Source organism: Muntiacus reevesi, chromosome 2 (assembly GCF_963930625.1).
Source record: "Muntiacus reevesi chromosome 2, mMunRee1.1, whole genome shotgun sequence".
In the NCBI taxonomy this organism is placed as follows: Eukaryota; Metazoa; Chordata; class Mammalia; order Artiodactyla; family Cervidae; genus Muntiacus; species Muntiacus reevesi.
Genome location: NC_089250.1, coordinates 106,662,862 through 106,685,166, shown reverse-complemented (window position 1 = coordinate 106,685,166; position 22,305 = coordinate 106,662,862). Strand labels below are relative to the sequence as shown.

At 52.5% G+C, this 22,305-nt stretch overlaps 1 protein-coding gene across 1 annotated transcript in view; it reads right to left on the bottom strand.

Moving 5' to 3' along the window:
- SLC29A3 (solute carrier family 29 member 3) overlaps window positions 1-20,460 on the bottom strand; it is a 45,708-nt gene extending 25,248 nt beyond the window's left edge. The window contains exons 1-2 of the mRNA XM_065922524.1: window positions 20,364-20,460; window positions 16,902-17,200 (exon numbers count right to left, since the gene is read on the bottom strand). Coding sequence (XP_065778596.1) covers window positions 16,902-17,200; window position 20,364 — 300 coding nt within the window. The 5' untranslated portion in view covers window positions 20,365-20,460. The remainder of the gene's footprint in view (window positions 1-16,901; window positions 17,201-20,363) is intronic.
- Between the last annotated feature and the right edge of the window lie 1,845 nt (window positions 20,461-22,305).

The following is a 22,305-nucleotide window of genomic DNA, read 5'->3' as shown; positions in this document are numbered from 1 at the left end:
GTGGGTGCTGGTAGAAAGAGAAATGGCATTCCAAGAGGCAGAAGAGCATGTGCTAAGACAGGAATGGACACTTTTTCGCCACTTAGGACCCTAACCCTGGCTCATTTGTCGGAACAGACTACCCTGAGGCTTCCCTCGGTATCCACAGGAATTTACCGAGCTGAGGCAGGAAGGCATGAGTGGTCCATTCAATTCACAGGGCAGAGAGGCAGGAGTGCAGCTAGGGCACCCGCCCCTCCCCCGGGGCTGCTAAGGAGAAACAGCAATCCCATCATTCTGAATTCTCCAACCCAACGTGAGGTAAGCCCAGCTCTGAGGAACAAGGAAGAAAACTTCTGCTTCTTGAAGGTCTAATCGAATCCCCCTGCCCTCCAGTATCTTCCCTGCACTGTGCAATTATCTTGGGCTTGGCCTCTGGCCAAGGTAACATCAAAGGTCCTCTTTGGCACCTGCCAGGTAACCCAATGGGCTTCCCTCATGGCTCATTTGGCAAAGAATTCACCTGTAATGAAGGAGACCCCTGGTTTGATTCCTGGGTCGGGAAGATCCACTGGAGAAGGGAAAGGCTACCCACTCCAGTATTCTGGCCTGGAGAATTCCATGGACTATATAGTCCATGAGGTCACAAAGAGTCGGACACGACTGAGCGACTTTCACTTTCACTTTCAGGTATCCCAATGGACATGGAGGGCCTGCAGAGAACCAGGTTATTGACATTTGAACAAAACTGCTTTCACGTGACCTGCACAGATCCCAGTCCATTTGCTCTTAATTCAGCCTCTAAGAGCAAGTCAGAGCTGGGATTGCTCCCATTTTACAGATAAGAAGCCTGAGGCTAATAGAGGCGGATGAATTGCACAGAGGTGCACACTTGGGGAGTGGGGTAGCAGGATGTAGGGCAGGGGTGGGATGGGAGATCGTTATCATCACTCCTCAAATCTAAGAGCCATGTAGCTGGGGCTGCCTGCCTCACAGCTGTACCAACCCAAAGACCATCCCTGGGATTACAGCATGTCACTGGCTGCCCCAGAGGCTGGGACTGGCAGTGCACATGGCTTCCCAGCAGTGAGCAGGGCCCAGCCCGTGGATCAAAGATTTCATCAGGGTGACATCGTCCCTCTGCCCCAGCCAGCAAATGACAGGCTTGATTTCTCCCATCTGCCTGCCAACTATCTCTTTTCCTTAAACCCCACCATCCATTCTCTTGGGCATTTCCTCAGGTCTGTGGATCTGAATAGCATCAAAAAGGAAAAAAAAAAAAGATTAAGAGAAAAGCCTTCACTTCTGTCAGCCACCAAAATGGATGGACACGGTCCGCTGATAAGAACAGACCATTGAAGGAGGACCTCTTAGTTGGGAAGCACCGGGCAGGCTTCCAGCTTCTCTCCTGACCATGCAAACCCCAGCAGAACGCCCCAGGACAGGCGGAGGTGGGGACCAAAAGCCAGACTGTGGGCAGAGCCACCAGGGGCGCACCAGCGGGTCAGCGGCCCCCGGTGCAGGGCGGTGTGGAGACGCCCTGTGGTCAGGGTGCGGGGCATCGATCCACTTGTGATGGAGATGAGGAAACCCGTTTTCATCTGTGACGCTCTGGCCCAGCTTGTGAACACCAGGAATGGGGAGAGATGCTCTAAAAACACAATCTAAAACCCCACCCGAGCCAGCTGGCCAGATGTGAGGCCCATTTTACGATGGGAACATTTCCTCTCCTCCGCCACGCTGGGAGGCTCCGTGCTAAGTATCTCTTCTGGAAGAATTTAATTCTGAGCTCGGAGTCCAGGTAAAGAGGTTTCTTCGGGCAGGGAGGCCCCAAAATGAGCCCGTTTATATCTGGCAGGCTCCGGGTAAGCTTCCTCTCCCCCGAAAGCCATTAGGACACTTTGAAATAAGTGCAGCAAATTAGTCACGAGCTGAGGCCGACTAGTTTGGGCCGGCCACCCAGTGGCTTCCGAGAGGCAGCTTTGCGTGGCCCCCACCTCAACAGCACGGCAGAGGCAGCTGAGCTCCTGCGGCGCGAGAAAAAGCGATTCAAGCCTGGGGGTGGCAGCTTGAGGCAGCAAAGCATTACCTGGATCACAGGGGCATGAAATTAGCAGCAGTGAGCAGGCTGGAGCCAAGAATAGCTTGCCGTTGCAAACTTGCTGCCTTTGGACAGCGCAGAGCCGAGCTCTGTGTCCAGGATGTTGCTGGGAAGGCACCCCACCCCGGCATTGGGTGCGGTTCCTCGGCAGGCCAAGAATGGAGCAGAGGGCCGGTATCCCCACGAAGATTCAGGTGGCATTTTGTCTGTGGGTTCTAAGGCCCCTGTCTGGGGCACTGGCCTCGGAAAGCTAAGGGGTTTGTGGCCCGAGGCCTGGATGAACAGGGAGGGCTGGCTGGCCAGGGAGGGAGGGGCAGTGCCTATTTCTAAGGTCAGACGGGTGAGGGAAACAGAAGCCCAAATCCACCTAGGTGTGATGGGGTACCAGGGGCCCAAGGGCACAACTAAGCTGGGGTCAAGACAGGTGAGGTCCAGAAAGATGACCCAGCCACTCAGGAAAGAAGTCCCCATGAGACCTCTGCACGCTATTCTCACATCAGGCCTGATGCTCGGCCTGAGCCTCAAGGCTGGCAGTCTCCAGGCCCAGACTTCCTGGGGTTACTATCACTCTTGCTCTTTCACAGCTTAGAAGCCCTTCCCAGACTGCAATCTTTTTTCACAGCTCCTTTGGAATTCCTGTCAGTGGATAAGCAAAGTTCCTGACGTTTTCTGGAAGGAGCCTCTCCGCCCTTCCTCCCCTCTTTGTAAAGCTCTCTGGGGCAAGAAGGCGCCCCTCCTCCCCCAGAGCCAGCTTCTGGGAGACTCCTCACAAAGCCTCACCAGCCTCGTCTGCATTTTCTCTCTCCAGCACTGCTGCTCCCTCCTCCTCTTCTGCCTAACAGGCCCACTCAGGTCTCCTTTGGGCTAAGAAAAAACAAACACCTCTTTGACTTCACTGTCCCCAGCTACCAGGCCCCTCCTTCCTTTCACTCCAAGCTCCCTAAAAGAGCGGCCTCTGCCCTCACTCTGAACTCCTTATCACTCCTGGATGGCTCTTCAGAAAGACTCCTTCGAAGGGTCCCCTTTGCAGTCCACCCACATCCAAGGCCTGCTGTCAGTCCTCGGGCTCCTGACACACATGCCACCCCTATAATGGGCTGAAAAGTGTCCCCCCAAAATTCACAGCAACCCAGAACCTCAGGGTTGGGTTTCCTTTGTGTCTCAGCTGGTAAAGAATTTGCCTACAATGCGGGAGACCTGGATTCAATCCCTGGGTTGGGAAGGTCCCCTGGAGAAGGAAGAGGCTACCCACTCCAGTATTCTGGCCTGGAGTATTCCATGGACTGTATAGTCCATGGGGTCGCTAAGACTGAGAGACTTTCACTTTCACAGAACCTCAGAGATGACCTGATTTAGAAATAGGGTCTTATGGAAATATAATCATTTAAGATGAGGTTACATTGGATAAGAGTGAGCCCTAACTCTAAGGCTGAGTGTCCTTACAAGAGGGAGAGGGTACCTGGACAGACACACAGGGAGGGCGCCCAGGGAACGCAGCGGCCGAGACCAGAGTAGTGCTGCCAGAGGCCGAGGAAGTCAAGGCTGACCGGGAGCCCTGAAACCTGGAAGAGGCAAGATTCTTCCCAGAGTCTCTGTCGTGGGGTCGGGGTGGGGGGGCAGGGAGAGGGGCAGCATGTCCTGCTGACCCCTTGATTTTGACTTCTAGCCTCTAGAACCCTGAGAATGAACTTTCTGCTGTTCCACGCCGCCTGAGTCGTGAGGCAGCCACAGGAACCCCCCAACCTGGACTCATGGGCCACCTCCCCGCCCCCCTTGGCAGCACAGCGTCCTGCTCTCTCTGCCGCTGGAGGGGCCTTGTTAGTTTCCTCCCTCCTGCTCTACAACCCTGCTGGGAGTTCATCTCCCCAGCCTTGACAGCCCCACACCTGCATCACTTTCTGTCTCCAGAACACTTAACCACTGCCAGCCGGCCATCCTACCTGAGCCCAAGCTCCACCCTCCCCAGCCAAAGGCCTTCAAGGCGAGCCCCCCTCCCCAGGCCCATGGTTCCTCCCTCCTTTTCTGTGTCTTCCCGCCAAAGTTCGCTTGGTTTCCCTTTTACTCTCACCCCAGCTCCATCATTTGCTGGTCCCCATATCCCCAAAAGCTGACTGTGGCTCATGTTCACTCCAATAGATCCCAGCTCCACCCATGCCTTTGCTCAGCTCCTTCTTCTGCCCACACCTCCTCACCCCCAATCCAAGCCCATCTGTCCTATGTGTGTCTGCCTTGCAGGGTCCAGCAGCTATGGACTCCTCTCCACGCAGCCTGGCCTCCTGGCCCCTGCTTGGACCTCCTCATGCACTGTCTCCTCCCTTTGGACCCTTTTTAAGCTGCAGCTTGGTTATATGATGGCACATGGGGGTGAAGAAGGATAATGGGTGGTCTCATGTAGCAGGTTGAAGAGGGGTGTTTATTTCAGATGGTACTAGGGAGCTATAGAAGGCCTCTGAACAGCAAAACCACATGGTCAGTGCTAGGTCTAGTGGGTCACCTGGCAGGAGGTTTGGAGTGAATGGAGGGGCAGAAGCCGGTGACAGGGGCTATGCATGTATCCACTCATTCATTCACTCAAGAAATGTTAAAGGCAGTCAGTCTTTCAGAGCCCACTCATTTAAGCAACAGGTAATGGCCAAGCACCTTCTATTTGCCCAGCATGTACTAGAGGCTAGGGTACTCAAGTGAGGGAGGAAAAAAAAAATGAGTAAACAAGCTTTTTAAAAGACAGCAAATTGTAACAAATGCAATGAAAAGGAAAACCAAGTAAGGGGACCAACAGGGCCTAATGGGGGGACTTACATTGGCGAGGGTAGTGGGATGGTAACATGTGAACAGAGACCCAAGGATAAGCTCGTGAAAGGTGAGGGGATGGATGAGGTTGGTGTGTTCAAACAAATGAAAAACCAAGGTGACTCTGGAATGCAGGAGTGAGGGAGAGAAGGGGGGACAAAGCTGGCTGAGGCCAGAGTTTGGATGTGCCGTTCTAAACCCTTGAGAAATTTGGTACCAGCACCCACTCACCAAGCCCCCACCATGCAGAGCTATTTCAAGTGTTCTTCGTGTATTTACTCCCTCGACACTGCAGACAAGGACACTGAGGCTCAGAGAGGTCAGATGCTTGTCCAAAGTCACACGGCTCAGACTCCCCTTACCTGGCCTCTCTATTTTCTCTTAAAGAAATGACTTCTGCAGCCTCCATGGAGAATTGATGGCAGGGGACACCCTGGGAGCCAGTGAGGCTGAGGCCGTGGAGGGAAGAACTGGAGGCATTAAGACATTTCAGAGGTAGACTTGACAGGACTTGCTGAAAGGCTGACTGTGGGGGTAGAAGGACAGAGGAAGACAGAGGGTAACCCCTCAGCTTCAGGCCTGAGCAACTCCACTGGGCAGGGAAGGAGTCTGCTCCAGTGCATTCTGTGCATATGAGGAAAACTGACCCCATGGTGAGAGTCCAGCCCCCTGAATGTGGGACCACGGCATCCAATCCTGCGAGGGTCTTCCTCCCGTGCCCTCTCCCCAGCACCGACAGGCCCTCTACAAATGCGTATCCATCAACTCCTCGCTCTGCTCATCTTTCTGAGCCAGGAGTGATTCAGAGGGGATTTAGTTCAAGTTCCTGCTTTCATGGAACTGATGTTCTGGTCAAGGAGACAGTGGGCAAACGCATAAGCAAATAAACAGACAATATGTCAGGCAGTGGTAAAGTGTTATAAAGAGAAACCAAGTCAGGTGGGCACCTCTATAACAGATCTCAGAACACTTGTAGGGGGAGAACCACAGGGAGTGGCTAGTCCTGGGGTTGGCAAGAGATTGGCCTGGGATCAAATCTGTCCAGCTTCCTTTTTTGGGGAAATGCTGAAAGTCATGCTTGTTTGTTTATGGATTATCCACAGTGGCTTTCACTCTACAAGGGCAGAGCCAAGTAGCTGCCACAGAGATCCCGTGGTCCAAAAAGCCTAAAACATTTAACATCTAGCCCTTTGCAAAAAAGTTTGCCAGCCTCAATCTAGTTTCTTAAGGAAACAGAGCCCTAAGTCACCCAGAAAATTCGACAAAGAGTCAGAAACAACCCAGCCCTCCTGAACCCCAGGTCCTTCCACCAGGCAGGGTGAGCAGGGTAAATGGCAACATCACTTCTGCCAACCTTCCACTCTGCTCCCCGACCCCCTTCACCTTGACCTGGTCCCTGACCAGGGGCAAGCAGGCCTTGAATCTTCATCTTTTATGTTCTACCTACACACCCTCACTCCAAAACTCCTGCCTGGAAGATCCCATGGACAGAGGAGCCTGGTGGGCTACAGTTCATGGGGTGGCAAGAGTTGGACACGACTTAGTGACTAGACCACCACCACCACACACCCTCAGGCTAGAACCTTAGTCGGCAGGGAAATGGCTCAGAGACAGAACAAAAGGTCAGAGAAACTGGAAGCCTACAAGTCCATGCACAACCTCCATGGGGTGAGAGTTGATTCGGGGCTTGGCCCCTGATGTTGCCTGGCCAGCTGGTCCTTCCTCTTCTGCTGGCTGACCATATGGCCAGGGCGAGGAGGAAGAGGCCTTCCAAGGAAACTCCCCACCTACCCTCAGTTTCTGCAACCCCCAGAGGGCTGACATGCATCGGCTCCCAGGGCTGACCGCTGAGGGCAGGGACCAGCCTTGTGGCGTGTGTGTAAGGTGGAGGTGGTCTGGCGGTGCTCTAGAGACTCTCTCTGTAGAAGGTAACCCAGGAGAACCACCAGGAGGAGGGAGTCCTCAGCAGACTAGGCTGCAATTCCTCACCCAACATGACCTCTCCTCTACAGGGAGGCTGTTTCTCTTTTTGAGGTCCATGTGGGCAGAAACCATAGGCTGCTATACACCTCAGATGTGTGTACACACATGTGCACACACAGACAGGACTCCCAAGAGGACCGCCCCCCAGGTCCTTGCCTCCTCCACATGCCCCTCCCAGATGATGGCCCTGTAACAAAGGCGCCCACAAAGACTACAGTCTGTTTATGCTCTCTGGATCCTCGGGATCAATCACATTAAGGAGACTCAAAGCCCTCGAATTTGTCGAGGAAATCGCCTCTAGATTCTAAGGACAAGAGAGGGAAGGAATAAAACTGAAGGCAGAGGGGGAGCAATCAATAGCTCGGGCGGGCCAGGGTGCAGGGTGCCAGAGTGGAAAGGGGCCCTGAGCACACGGGGAGAAAATAAAAAGAGAAGTCGAGGTCATTGAAGGCATGACTGACAGCGTCTCAGGTTGGGCTTTTTCTCTCCCTCTGCAGGACACAGCAAGAGCTAAAAACAGAAGAAAAAGCCATCACAGTATATTTATTGGGAATGGCATGCTGGCTGGGTCTGCAGTTAGAATCAGAGGGTGGACAAGGGAATAAAAAAAAAATGACTCACTTTGGTTCTAATTTTAAAAAATGGTTTAGAGCAGCCATCCACGTTTGCCCAGGCTGCTGGGCAGTGCAGGGGGAGGGCCCTGCCCTCTGCCTGGCAACCACTCGCCCATGCCCTGTGCAGGAAGCCTGGAGCCCCCTGCCATTCTGCTTGACCCCCAGACTGCCCCCACTGTCTCCTTTTCTGGGATGACAGGGCTCAGGCAAAATCCTTCCTTAATATGCTTTCAAAGGGTGAGGAAGGGTGCTTCACTCACTTGGCATCATTCTTCAGCATCGTGCTATTGAAAAATAGACTCCCAAATGGAACTGGGGCATCTTTTCCATTCAAAGAGATGTGAGTTGCACTAGGAGTGGACTGCAGGAGAGCCATGATCCATCTACATCCAGAAAGGTGCAAGCTTCTCAAGGAACAGCATGTGGCACAGAGACCTGGATACCCACTCCCCTGCCAACTGGCTATGTCAGGAGCACCTGGCAACAGTGCCCTGGCCTGCCTGGGAGAGGCAGCCCGCAGGGCAGAGCCTGAGAATCTGAGTGTCTGCTGAAGTGCCCCAGGAAATCTAAGGCAGCCTCAGGTACCCCTGGGTTACAGTCCCTACCCTTGTCTTCACAGCCCTGTGGCATCAGCACATCACTTACCGCTTCCCCTTCCTTCCCTCTGGGCAAAATGCATCCTTATGGCTGACTGTGAGGTCACAGGCAAACAGGTGAAGGGCTTTTCAAATAACAGGTTGCAACCCACTAATGGATACGAAATCCACTTAATAGGTCAGGACCAAAATTTTATTTCATTTTCTCTTCGGCTGCCTTCTCTCCAGTTCCTGAGGATAAACCATCTGGGGGCTTTTCTGGGACCCCTCTGCTGTGCTCCGAGCCCAGGCCCTGTCTGCTTGCGGCCTCACCCCGCTCTGCTGCATCATCTTCCTCAGCCCCCATGGTCCCCTCTCCACTGGCCCACTCACACAAGCATACAAACTGCCTGCCATTTCCCCTGTATTAAAAACAAAACAAACCCAGAGAGACCCATGCCCTCTTGACCACACGTCCCCCCTGTAACTCCCACTCCAAAGCTCCAGAAGGAGACAGTTTCAGAGTAGAACACCTAGAGGCGTTTCCCAGGTGTGCAGTCTCCCCGGTTCCTCCCCCATCCTCTCCCTCACAGTCTCGGGTACAGCTTCTGCCCGTCCCCCACGATGCTGCTCCCCAAGGCCATCATGGGCTCATACCAAAGGGTAAATCCCAAAGCAAACTCGCCATCTTCAGCCTGTGTGGCTTATAAGCCATTTATAAGTTCAGCGCTGATGATCACTTGCTCCTCTTTGAAAACTACAATCAGAGGTCTTTTTTTAAAAATGTAGATGCTGCTTCATGAAACGCTGTTTCCATTACAGACATCTAGGTTCTGCCAGGTGAAATGTGCACTGGGGTCAAAAGTAGTCTGAAAACATCTGGAAATGAGGCAGGAAGTAGATGGACCCTCCTCCTCCCCCCAGGGTAAAGTGTTAGGGGATTCATTCCCTGAGGACTGAAACTCCAAGACAGGGCAGGGCAATTAAGGGAGGAGGCTGGGCCCTACCCAAACCACATATTTCTTATTCTTGAATCAGGGTACCTTCCTGACCACACATGCACAGAAAGGCTCCTTGCAGGTCTAAAGGGGAGTGATATCTAGTGATGCTAAGCTATCAACAACCTTTTTGATAGAATCCATCTTGGCTAAGAGATGCGTGCACACACATGTGATGATCCTGAGATATACCAAATATGGACTGTGAACCAGGCAAACCAGAATGATTGGCCGAAGGACATCTAGAAGAGATGCCCCATAAAAGTAATTCAAACGGCCCCCAGGGTGCGGCTCTGGGACTCTCTCCCGCTCTGAGTCTGCCCACGTGTCTATCCACATGTACTGTGTGCTCCTTCTCTCTCTAATAAATACTTCACCTGCTTCACTACTTTCCATCTTTATGGAAATTCTTTTCTGCAAAGCTGAAGGGCCAGGGCCCTTGTCACTGACCACTGGTCTAGTGGCTAGGATCTGGTGTTCTCACCGCAATGACCCGGCTTCAATCTCTACCTGGGAACCCAAGCCCTGCTTCAAGCCACTGTAGGCCAAGGCCACCCGAGGTCAGAAAAGCTGCTTTGGGGCAAAGGAAATAAGGGCATGGACAACGTAGGTTCAGATGGCCTGGCTTGAGTAACAGTTGTCACTGACTTTGTGCTTGGGAACAAATTACTTAACTTGTATTTTTTGAGCCTTGGCTTCCTTCTCTGTAAAATGGGCATAATAATATCCTGAGGGCTAGTACACAGTAGGTGGTTTAATAAATCTCATGGAATTAATAAACAAATCAGGGCTCTTAGTGCAGTGGCTGGCACAGGGCAAGAGTTTGGTAAAGGTGGTGAATATTATAAGGATTTGGCCCAGTTCGTAAACAGCAGATGCCTCACAAGAGATGCTCAGTAAATACCAGACTTCCCTCCCAGCAATATCCTGAGCACTCTGCACATACTGCAGGTGGGTCTGTGCGCAAAGGACCCAGAAGGCTCGGAGCCCGACCCCAGGTCACATAGTGAGGGAGGGCACTACGCAAACGAGCTGAATAAAGTCCTGTCACCCTCCTGGGCTCCTCTCAACTCCCCTGCAGTCCCATGGGACAGACAGACCCAGCTTCTCCCAGGTACTGAGCATTTACAAAATAAATTACCCGTGGCTCTGAAACTCCAGGAGCAGGTCACAGTCCACTGGCTGGTCCTCACAGAGACGGCAGCACTCGAGAGCGGAGGCCAGGACCACCTCCACTTCCCTGTCCTCCCTTCTCATGGCTTCACCTGCTCTCGCCCGTTGTCACCCCAGGTCTAGGACATCCACCTCAGGACCCAGTTGGCCCTGCTGCTCCTCTTCCAGGAGGCTGGCAAATGAGGAGTAAGAGGAGGGTGGCTATGGAGCCCACCAGCTCCCACGAGGCGCGTGACCAGAGGAAGGCTGTCAGGCCCTAGGGGAACGGCAGAGGCACGCTGAGGAATTATCAAACCAGAAGCGTTTAGGTCAAAGGAACACCAGACCCGCATTCACTGAAACCGAGCAGGACCCTGTAGGGCTTCTGGGCGCAGGAGCCTTTCTGTCCCTTTTCCTTGTAGGGAACAGACTCCAGCCCCCACAGGGCAGGCTCTAACAGCTGCTAATCTGGGAAGGTACACGGAGATAAGGCAGGGGCAGCCCAGAAGCAGCAGAGCAGCCTTGGGGCTGGGTTCTGGCTCCACCTCACGGGATACTCAATAGCTCTGAGATCTTTACAGAATCAAAACCCCCAACAAACGGAGTTAGCATTCTTCACTGCAGAGAAGACGGCTGAGGCCAGATTAAAGAAGTGCAGACACTGCACACAGACACTCCTCTTATCAGCATCCCCACCCTTGAACTATTAAACCTATAAACCTATAAACTATTAAACCTATAAAACCTCACCAGATCTTCCCATGTAGGGACACACAGTTTTTGGGGGCAGGAGCCTGCTGTGTCTCCCTTTGCCTGGCAAAGCAATAAAGCTATTCTTTTCTACTTCAACCAAAACTCTTGTCTCTAAGATTCGATTCAGCACTGGTGCATAGAAACTGAGCTTTCAGCACCACCATTTCTATTTGGAAGGGTCCCAGTGAGGACCCCAATCTCTCTGAAGAAGCTCAGGACAAGGAAACCCATTCCTTGGACTTCCAACAGGAAGCTTGCTTTCATCCTCCCCTCTACTGCCAGCTTTGACAACCTGCACTGTAGGAAGTCCTTCCAGAAGGCTCACTTACGTCTCTCATGAGGTACCCCAAGCCTGTTGATTGATGCTCTGGTAGAGGCTGCTCCCTACCCCCAGCTGGTAGCCCTTCCCTTAGATCATGTGGCTGCACATTTAGCCTCACCCAGAGAGCTTTACAATACTTGTGCCCAGGCCCCTCCTTCACTGTTGCCAGAATCGGGTGGGTGGGGCAGGCGGGTAAGTTTCACAGCTCTCTGGGTGATTCTAGTGTGTAGCCAGAGCTGAGGGCATCAGGGGAGATGGAGAGTCCAGAGGCATGTTGCTGACCAGCACAGGCTCTGCTGACCTCCAGACTGGTCCACAGCCCAGTTCTGTCACTTGGGAGTCTGTGACCTTGGGTCACTAGCTCCAAATCTGTGAGCCTCAGCTTCTCCATCTGAAAACTGGCACAGCACCTAACTCACCAGGTCATCCGGCAGATAAAATGTTAGTAAGATGGTGGGTCTACTGGTGGTGGGCACAGGCTGCGAGGTGGGGACTCTATAAAACCAACAAGTCGTAACCAAGACCTCTGATAATCTGTCCTTCTCTAAACTAGCTCATCCTGGTTGCTTTGAACCCTCCTCCTTGGACTGGGATGTCTGCCCTTAGTTGTAAGAACAGCTCCTCAGTCATGCTATCTTGCTCCTTTGGGTGAGGCTGAGGGGTTGGGTGAGGACAAAGCTACCATAAATGAGAAGATGCTCAAGATCCCCACCTGCTAAATTAGATCAGCCTGGGTTCCTTTCCTAGGCAGGAATCCCACTTCATGTCTCTGCCCACCACTTGAAACATCAGAACTCCTTTGGTGGTGACCGCTGTGACCCCCAGAACTTCTGCTCCCTTGCAAAGCTTTATTTTGGATTGCGGTCATAAGGCTTTCCTCCCCAGTCATATAATAACTAATGCAACAAATATTTATCATGTGCAACTCTTTGCTGGGAACACAGGGACATACAGTAAGAGGCCTGTATTCGCTGCCTCTGAAGAGCAAATGGTCTGTGAAAAGGGTGCTCTCACCATGGATGACAACAGTTCCCACCTCACAGGGTGCAGTGGGGTTAAATGAGTTAATGCAAAGTGCTGAGACCATGGCTCCCCAGAATAAGTGGTCAAGACCAAGAGCTGTGGGGTGAGGGCCTGATGGGGAAGTGCACTGGACTCTGGGGACCCAGATGAGGAGCCCATAGCTCAGACAGCTGGCAGCAGGGGAGGTTCCCAAGAGTAAGAGATGCACCTGCCTCCTGCCCCACTCCTTAGGACTGGGCCACTGGGGCCCCCTCTGGTCAGTGGATGGACGGGACAGCTGTAGATTGCCAGGCCTGGGTTCTGGCCCTGCTGACACCAACCCAGACTGTGGGTCCCACCCACGACCTGGCCATGTCCACAGCCCCCTCAGAAAGGAGCCCTGGGCAGGCCAAGGCGCATGGAAGAATGTGTGGGGAGGGGCCGTGGAAGCCTCATGACAGACAGTGACCAGAAGAAAATGTCACCACTGTCCTCTCTGGGTCAGAAAGGGGGTGTGTGGCTGATGGACAGTCCCTGGCCAAGCAGCAGTCCTACAGGCTTGCAGGAAAGGCTGAGGGGAGGACAAGGAGGCCCCACAGGATCAGGGATCGTTTACAAACCCCAGAGCCAAGGGAGGACTGGGGCTAGGGTGGAGGAAATGGGGGGTTGGGGAGGGATCAGCTGACACCTTGCAAGCTGGGTCCAGAATCCAGAGGTAGAGCTAAGGCCCCTGGGCTTCCATGGTAGAAAGGAGACCAGACCAGGGTCAGGCTCTCCATAGGAAGAAAGATAGGGTTTGGCCAAATCCAGGTGTGGGGTGGCCCCTGTCTCCACAACAGTTCCCTCTGCACCATCCTTTGAACATGACAAATGTTGCAATCATCTATCCTCCTAAGTTCTCCATAAAATTGTTTACAACCCTTCTAGCTGTCTGATTAGGGACAGGCTATTGAACCTCTTTGAGCCTCTAGAATTTTTGTCTGGAAAAAAAAACCAGGGTTAACGAGAGACACTGTGTTTAACACCCTTGCCAGCATGGTGGGCCTAGAGTTGGGCTCAGAATATGGCTGTCATCGTGGTTCCCTCTGCATCAGATTTTCCTGTCAATTCTTCCTTGTTTATGTTCTAATTTTTTTTGGCTCTGGGCCCACAGTCCTGTGGTGAGTTGATTCAAAGTTCTTATTCCAGAGAATGGAGACAAGGGGGCAGGTGAGCAGAAAGCTTTCTAAACCATCCCAAGGCTGCTCCAGGCAGAAGGAAATGAGCCTGAGAAGGAAGGTGACCTTGAAAGTACATAATTTGTTGGGGGGGGGGGCGGGGCAGAAGGCGGTCTGTGCAAAATTCCTATAGAGTCAAACTCCCCACCCAAAGGTATCCATCCCTGGGAAATACACAAAGGAAAGAACAGAGAAAACACAACAGCCAGATCCACAGTTAATTGAGTTGCAGGTGGCGGCTGAAGACAGACCCGTCTGACTGTTGTGGCTCCCTCCCCCAGAGTAACCCTCAGGTGACAGCACAGACCAACCACCTCTCGAAGGGAAATCAGGGAGAGAGGGGAAAAGAACTGGAGAGGTGGGTGGCAGAAATGAGAAATTAGGCAAAGAAAAATGGTCCACAAAATGCAGAAACACCCCAGCATGCTTGCTTCCCAAACCCGGCCCATGAATCGAGGGGTGACAGGTCTCTCATCTCTGATGCCAAGAGCCAGGAGCTCCGGGCAGCCGCAGGTACTACATCTGCACCTGCCAGCACTTGGAAAGAGGCAATAAAGCATAGTAGCAGGGCCTGGAATGCTAAGTGCCTGCAGCTGGGAAAGGATTGCCTTGCAGCCAGAGCAGCTCACGGCACACGGCCACCGGGCAAGGACAGGCTCCCAGAGACTGGACTGCACGTCCTCCCCACCCTGGGCAGCCCGCTGTCGGGGCAGCGGCAGAGGCAGAGGCAGGACAGGTGCAAACGGAACCAACCCTGGGGGCTGCCTGAGGCTGGGTGCTGGCCCAGACAGATAGGGATCTTCTGGATGAAGCCCAAGTGGGCTGGCTGATTTACCAAGGCTGGCAGAAAGCTGGGACGCTTGAGTCACTGGTAAATAAAAATGGATCATAAAGCACCCTGGCTAAGCCAGCCGTCTGCAAATACACCAGGGCCACATGCAGCTCAGAGTGTGGGCCCCATAGCTCGAAGGGCAATAACAATAATAATGTTTATATGGCACTCACAGCAGTGGTACCAGACTCTGTTCTAAGTGCTGTGTGTGCATGTTAATTTACTTAATCCTCATAACAACCCTAAGAAGCTGGTGGGGGTATAATCCTCCTGTTACATACTGCAAGATGAGCACCGAGAGGCCAGAGAGCTAAGAACAGAGGTAGAGTTTGAATCCACACAGTCTGTTTCTAGAAGCCCTGCCTGAGCTCCACCGTGCCTGCCAGTCACCAGGGTGGCATGTTAACAACTCCTGACTCAGCCAGTCCGGGAGCTTGAGGCTGCATCACTAAGACGCTCCCAGTGAAGCCTGGTTCCAAGACCACACCTTGAGTAGGACGCTCTAAATTACTACATTACATTCCTGTGACAGCCCTTCGGCGGCGAAATGAGTTTATACTGGCTCCTCTGGTCCCTGGAGGCATCTATGAATTCCTCAGTTAACAGAGAGAGGCACTCGCAGGGTGTCAGAATCTAGGGGGTGGGGCTGGAGGAGGAGGCGTGAAGTCTTAAAATTCCCATGTCCATTTCATCTCTGCCTGATTCAAACAAAATGTCAAGGGAAGAGCCCAGATTGGAATTTTTGAAAAAGCTCCCTGGGTGATTCTGACATGTAACTACGGAAGATCCCTTCCAGTCAGACATGAGGGAAGCCTCAGTTAATAAGCCAGGCTTATCGAAAGTTCCACGGGATCAGGTCACGGATCTCAAAGGTGCTTTCAGAAAAGGGTTGGTGAGCCAACTCCTAGGCCAGCTAGGGGTATGGCTGGGTCAGCTAGGGTATCCTGTTCCTGTTCCCTGGGGCAGCCCTAGAGGCAACAGGTGGCAGCTGGCAACCCCCAGTCTGACTTGCCTTCAGAGACACCCTACTTCCCCCATCTGTCAGCTGTCAAGAGAGAACAGACACTGCCCTGGATCAGTTGTGGGAACTGAGGCTCTTTCAACTATACTTCAGTAAAATAAATTTTAAAAAGAAATCTCAAATGCTCTGGCTATTTCCCAAGTAAGGTTACTGACAATTTTCATACTCAACCGAAGTATAATAAAACATTAAATTATGAGAAAAAAAAAAAACCCTATCCTTGATGGCTCCTCTTAGTAATTTTCCATCCACTGACCTCTCACTTTGCTCCCTGGCTATAAATCCCCTCTTGTCCTTGCAGTAGGTGAGCCCAATCTCTCTCCCTTATTGCAACAGTCTTGAGTAAAGGCTTCCTTACTGCTTTAACAAGTGGCAGAATTATTTTTTCTTTAACACTCTCCCTGCTTGAGGGAAAAGTCACCCCACAAAGTGAGCAGCCCTGGGTGTCAAGGGTAGACCTGAGGCCACTGCCAACCAAACTGAGACTCCTAATCTTGACATTCAAGTCCCAAGCAATGACTTCAAGGACGAGGTAATAAAATCAAGCCTTGTTTCTTATGTGCATGTGTGCCCCACATTTAGGAAAACTAGATGGTTCCCTGTTCCTCATAGACATCTGAACTTTCCTCCCATCCTACCGTAGTTTAGACTTTGCCTTCCACCTTGAACGTCTCCTTCCCATTCTTCTAAGTTGCAGAGATCTCTCCCTTTATGACAAGACTACTTATCCCCAGTCTTCGATTCCCCGTCTTCCACAACAACACAAGCTCTCATCTGAGCTGGGTACATGGTTCTCCGGGATAAAGACTATGCTTAAAGACTATACTTCCCAGCCTCCTTTGAGGTGCGTGTGGTCACATGACTGCATTACAGCCAATATAATACGAGCAGAAGCCATGTGCTTAATTCCCAGAGTGCTTATGTTCTTATGCCTCTGCTCCTCTTCCTATGTGATGTAATGGCAAGAACTCCTACAGCCATCTTGGACTATGAAGTGATCTTGAACTTGGAAGCTACACGTCGTGGAGCAGCTAGGTTCCTGACAACATGGAATATCATGCCAGCATTGGACTGGCCCCTCCAAACTTGCACGTGAGAGAAAAATGACCTTCCTTCCATCTTGTAGTAGTCACTGCTCTTTTGGAATTTTCTGCAACTCATAGCTGAACTTGATGCTATTAGAGTCCCCCTTTCAAACCCATGGAGGCATAGACTCTGGATTTTCGGGTTAATTACTATACCACACTACACAGACTCATCATTTGCATCTCCTCCCCAAGTTAAATACTAAGCAGTGTGAAGGCTGGGACTGTGTCTTATCCAGTTCCATATTCTCCTGCCATGTGAAACAAAAGGCCTCATACATAACACAGGGCACGTCTTAGGGTTGAAATGAATTCCATCTACGTACTACACTCCACACAGCCTCCCAACTTGCATCCATATTCGCAACATGATACAAGCCTTCCTGGAAGGGTGCACCCAAGTGAACTCACCCTTTGTCCCTTCCAGGAAGCTTGTTTCCCACTGCCCCCCAACCCCCTGGGAGAAGCTTGCTTTACCAGGATGTCGGAGCCCTTAGGCTCCTCCCCAGTGGCTGGGCTGGAGCAGTTGTTGAGTTTGAATATCCAGTACTCCTGGGCCGTGACAAAGAAGTTCCATGGCAGTAGGCCGCCGATGCCCAAGCTGAAGAAGATGATGTAGGTACCGTTGTAGCGGTCCTCGGGCCTCTGCAGGCTGGGTGGTGGGCGGTCCAGCAGCTTCTCAAGCAGTGCTTCTCGGTCAGCTCGGAGGGAGCTGCTTGCAGTTCTGTAGGTGGAATTGGAGGTATGACGAAAGTCATCCTCTGAGATGATGGCCACTGTTGGGGCAGAGAGACAGGGCAGGTGATCAGAAGCTGAGGCCAGGTACAGCTGGAGACTCACCCATCTTACAGATCTGATTCTGCCCCTACCTGGGGATCTGTGGAGTCACCAGTGTGATTAGAGAGCTTCAGGTTTAATTATTAGGGGCAAAGACAAGATGTCAGATTGTAAGTGAGCTCAGGATCCCCCCAAACTATACAGAGGCCACATGGTAGCAGACAGGTTGGTTGGGAGTAAGGCAATGGGGCATAGTGGGGCCTGAAGCAGTCAGTCCAGAAGGGCAAACCTGGTCTCAAGGCATTCAAATTTCTAAGCAGCCATAACAAAAAGAATTAGGCCCCTTGATGAGCCAAGAATGCTCTCTAAACTCTTTTCAACTTTATGGGAGAAAATTAAGGAGAAGGAAAGTGTGTAGAATATGGTACTATCTGTACATAAGAAGTATGGATGGGATAGGAGGGGAGGGGAAGATACACACATATGTAAGTATATCCTCTGGAAGGATACACAAGAAATTTCAAACAGTGGTTGTGAGGAGCGAGGCTGGGGACTTCACTGCATGTTCTTTTGTGCCTCTTGAATTTTGAACTTTGTGAGTGTATTATCTGTTCAAAAATAAAAATTATAAATAAAAATAAGGCATTCAAATAACATTAAAAAAAATAAACCTCATAGTGTCTAAAGCTGCCCCCAGAAGCTGGTTTGAAACATCTAATAGTTCACTCCCTCATTTTATTGTGGGAAAACTGAGGTCCAAAGAACAGGTCACAGACCAGGCAAATGGCCAAGCCTGGGTTTATAGCTCCTGCTTGGGCCCCCACCTCTGTTCATCACATCCCACCACGAGACAGCAACTCCCCATCTGCAGTAGCAGCTAAAACAAACTAAAGATTCTGGGTTGCCAGTAACAATTGTGTACACGGCCTCGGGTAAGTCACCAAGTTCTGAGCCTCACTTTCCCCATCTGCAAACCCGGGGAAGCCTTTTTACAATGGTTATTGTAAATTGCAACTGGCTGGCAATGCTGATAAATGTCAGCATCTTCCCTGCCATCCTGGGCTTGTCAGCTAGCTGGCTGGCTGTGGAGTTTGGCTGCAAGGTAGCATGCCTACTTCTATGCTCTATATAGCACCTAGGCTGTGGCAGCAGCTTGATAAATGGGAAATATTTCCATAAAACTGAGGATGGGACACTCTGTGGTTCCTTCTGCCATAAAAAAATCAGTGCATCCAGGCTCACATAGGAGGCTGAGCCTTAACTCAGCATTAAGCCAGGCCAGGAGAAATGCGAACACTCTGTCACAGAGGTATAGGGCCTTATCTGCTATTTCAGGAGAGCCTCACAGTATTTCTCAGAATTAGGCAGGACAGGAATTATTGCTCCCTTTTTATCAGATGCAAAGAACGAGCACGTAAAGTTACTTGATTTGTCCCACATTCAAACACTGAGAATTCCCAATAGTTAAATCCAGCACTATAGTTAAATCCAGCACTGGGCTATGTCCAGGTCTGTACCTGGCACTTGAAGCTGATGACAGCCCAATATGGTAGGTGCTACTCTAAGACCCATTTCACAGGTGAAGAGGGAGGATCAGAGAGGTTGAGTAATTTGCTCAAAGTCATGCAGCTAACAAATGGCAAAAGTGAGGTTACTCAACCAATCAGTCTGAGGGTCATGTGGACTCCTTGGCCTCCCTCGGAGGAAGGTGGTTGGCAATGTGCAACCTTGTCTACTGGCTCCAAGTACAGACTTTCTGGAAGAATTCCTGGTCAGTGAGCTGTGAGCAGAGGCGAAGGCAGCACTGCAGGTCACCCTTATCAATATCTGCTGAACGAATGGATTCTGAACAGCCAGGCTATGTACCCCTACTGGAGCAGCATCTACCCTGCAGCAGGCAGGCAGGAGGCAGCCGGAAGCCCAGAGCATCTGTGTCAGCAAGTCTATTTTAAACTCCCCTGGTTGAGCAGACCTTTTTCCCAGCTTTGATTCACAGGGAGCTCAGCAATAACAAACTAACCAGACAGTGTGGCCATGCACGCACGTGTGCACACACACATACAGTTTCTATATTAGTGTTTAAAAATGTATAAATTATGACCCACGTAGGACAACAGACAATGGACAAGTGGTTCTTTCCAGATGCTCCAACTCCAGGGGTGGGTGCCGCGGCTAAAGTTCAGTCACTCAGGCCACACTCGGCCGGAGTCCATTCTCAGCTCCAGGGGCCTATTTGTCCAGGACCATTCAGCCTTGACCAAGCTTCTGAAAGAGCCAGGAATTTTCTCTCACTCAGGTCACAGGCCGGGGCACTGGAGTGAGCAAAGTCTTATTACTCTTTATGAAAGCTAGCTGCTGGCTTTGGATTAAAAAAGAAGAAAGGCAAAGAAGAGTCCCAGCATCCCCAGGGCCAGACGGGTGATGCCCTGGGGTGTGTTCCTCAGGCATCTGTAGGAACCGGCAGGGCTCAGCCCTGCTCCTGTCCTGGTTGACCTGGGGCAAGGGGTAGACCCTGCTCAACGCAGCAGAAACTCCTGGGGCTTGGGGCCACTGCAGACCATCTTCCAGGTCTGGGCGCTGGTTCCCAGGAAGTTTTTGACAGACTCTTAAGTCAATCTCGCCTTTGTGCCTCGATTTCCTCACCTGGGAAATGGGGCTAAGGGGCTGGTAAGGCTACCCTACGGGAAAGTTCTGTGGGAAACACAGGACGCCACCCAGAGGCCACGGCAGAATTTGCCTTGGGGTCGGGGTCACCCCCAGACTCAGGCGCCCCAATTTGGGCTCTCAGCCACCTTCTGGATACTTTGGGCTAACTTGTCCATACCGAGGCCCCCCACATCCAAACGGTGAGGTCCGATCTCAGGAAATTCATGAGGGGGCGGAAAGAGAATCTGGAGGAGAAAGTAGACCCAGGAGGAGGGAACGTGAGAGCAAAGTGAGAGGAGAGAGCAAGGGAGGAAGAGAAGGGACGCCGGGGAGGGGGGTCACAGCGAGAGGCGTCGAGCCGAACCGGAGGCCGGGTCGGGGTCCTGAGGCTCCCGTGGAGCACCCCCAGGAGGGCCGCGGGTTTGGGGTGGGGGGAGGCCGCCCACAGCGAGAGCCCGGGAGCCTGAAGAGCTGGGCGAGGGTCAGGCCCGCGCCCGACCGCCAGCCCGCACTTACTGTCGCCGCCGCTTGCCGCCACCGCCGCTGCCTCCCCGGCTGCCGCGGCCACTGCGACTCGGGGCTCCGCCGGCCCTTGGGCCGGGCTCCGCCTCCAGGCCCCGCCTCCGGCCCCGCCCCCGGCCCCACTCCTGGCGGCGCTTCCGGGTTTGCAAAGGGGTCTCCTTTCGCCACCCGGCGCTGTTAGGCGGGCGGCAGGCTGTGGGCACGAGCCCATTTCACAGGTGGAGGGAGTGAGGCGCCGGCCGCCAGGTGCACCGCCCAGGCTAGCGCGCGAGTGCGCAGTGAGTCGGCTCCGGGTGCTGCCGCCGCTGCTTCCCCACCGTGGAGCCGGACCACCCTGTCAGCTCCCAGAGCCCTGCGCCCCAGGACCCGGAAGAGCTCTCCGGCCGCCCCCAGGCAGCTGCGGAGTCTCGCCTGCGCCTCCCTGATCCCCTACTGTTCCCCGCACTCGCGGGGACCCTCCCGGCTGCCAGCACCTTCCAGAGGCTCACTGGCTGAGGCAGAGGAGTAGCTGGGCGGGCAGTACACAGTCCTTAGGACCACTCCGACCCCATCAGGCCCTCCCACCGGCCGCCAGAACTTCCTGTCTAAGTTACCGCTCAAGGCAGTCACCCTCTCTCCGCTTTGAGCTGGCGTCCACGCTCATTACTGTCACATGCCCCTCTCACGGACCTGAGGAAGCTAGCCTTGGAGGAAGCCCAGACGGGAGTGTGAGTTAACGCCAGTTCTGTCTGGCTCTAAAACTATTGAGAGGCCCCTGACCCCACAGCGGTGGGTCAGCGCTGGGTGCTCTCAGGGCCACGGGGAGGTGGCAGCCTTGTTTCATGGTGAGGCTCGCAGAACACTGTGCGTCCTTTCTTAAGCAGACCTACCATGCGCCACGACTGAGCGACTGAACTGAACTATGCCAGGCCCTGCAGCGGGGCCTGTGGTGTGTTAGGGTCAGAAATATATTTGATCTGGTCCCTGGTTCCTGATAGACTGTTTCTAAAACCCATAGAATTTCCTGAGTGATGGGGGTAATAGGAGGGGTTTTTTTGTTATTTAAGCCCGTTTAAGCCACACCTGAGTTGATGCTAATGAGGTGGGCTTGGTGGCCCCAGATAGCTTCTAGCTGAGGGCTGGTGGAACCCACCTGGGGGATTAGAAGGTTGGAACTTTCAGCTCCATGCCCTGCCTCCAGGCGGGGAGAGGAGCTGGTGATGACCTAACCACCCATGACCAATGAGTTAATTAACCATGCCTACATAATGAACCTCCATAAAACCCCTAAATGATGGGGTTCAGAGAGCTTCTGGGTTGGCAAACACATCCACCTTCAGTGAGGGTGGCACACCCCAACTCCATGGGGACAGACACTTGGGACCTGGTAACTTGTTCATTTTGTACCCTTTATATAAAATAAACCAGTGATAGTAAGTTTTTCCTGAATTCTGTAGGCTATCCCAGCAAATTATTGAAACTGGAGGGAGTGTGTGGGAACCCTTGGTTTTGTCACCAAGTTGGACAAAAGTTTGGGCACCCTGGGTACTCTATACTTATGACTGGAGTCTGAAGTTGAAGTAGGGGCAGCCTTGTGGGACCCCTCAACGTGTAGGATCTGTGGCTCCAGATAGTGTCAGAATTGAATTGTTGGATCCCCAGCTGGTGTCCAGAGAGTTGGAGAATTTGTTGGAGTATACATGTGAAGAAGAAACCCACTGCATCTGTTGTCAGAAGTGTTGAGAGAGTAAAAACAGTGCAAAGACTCAAAGGAGGAAAGGGCTGGGGTCTTGCTTTGGAGGAGGCTTGCACTCTGCCTGGGGGATAGGCCAGAAAGGGTGGAGGACGTGAGAAGCCCTGCAACCTACAGCCGGCTTGAGAACAGACTGATTTCAGTACCAAGGAGGGGATGGGAACAAGTGGGCAGGCCACGTGATTGGTCTGGCGGATGTTGTGG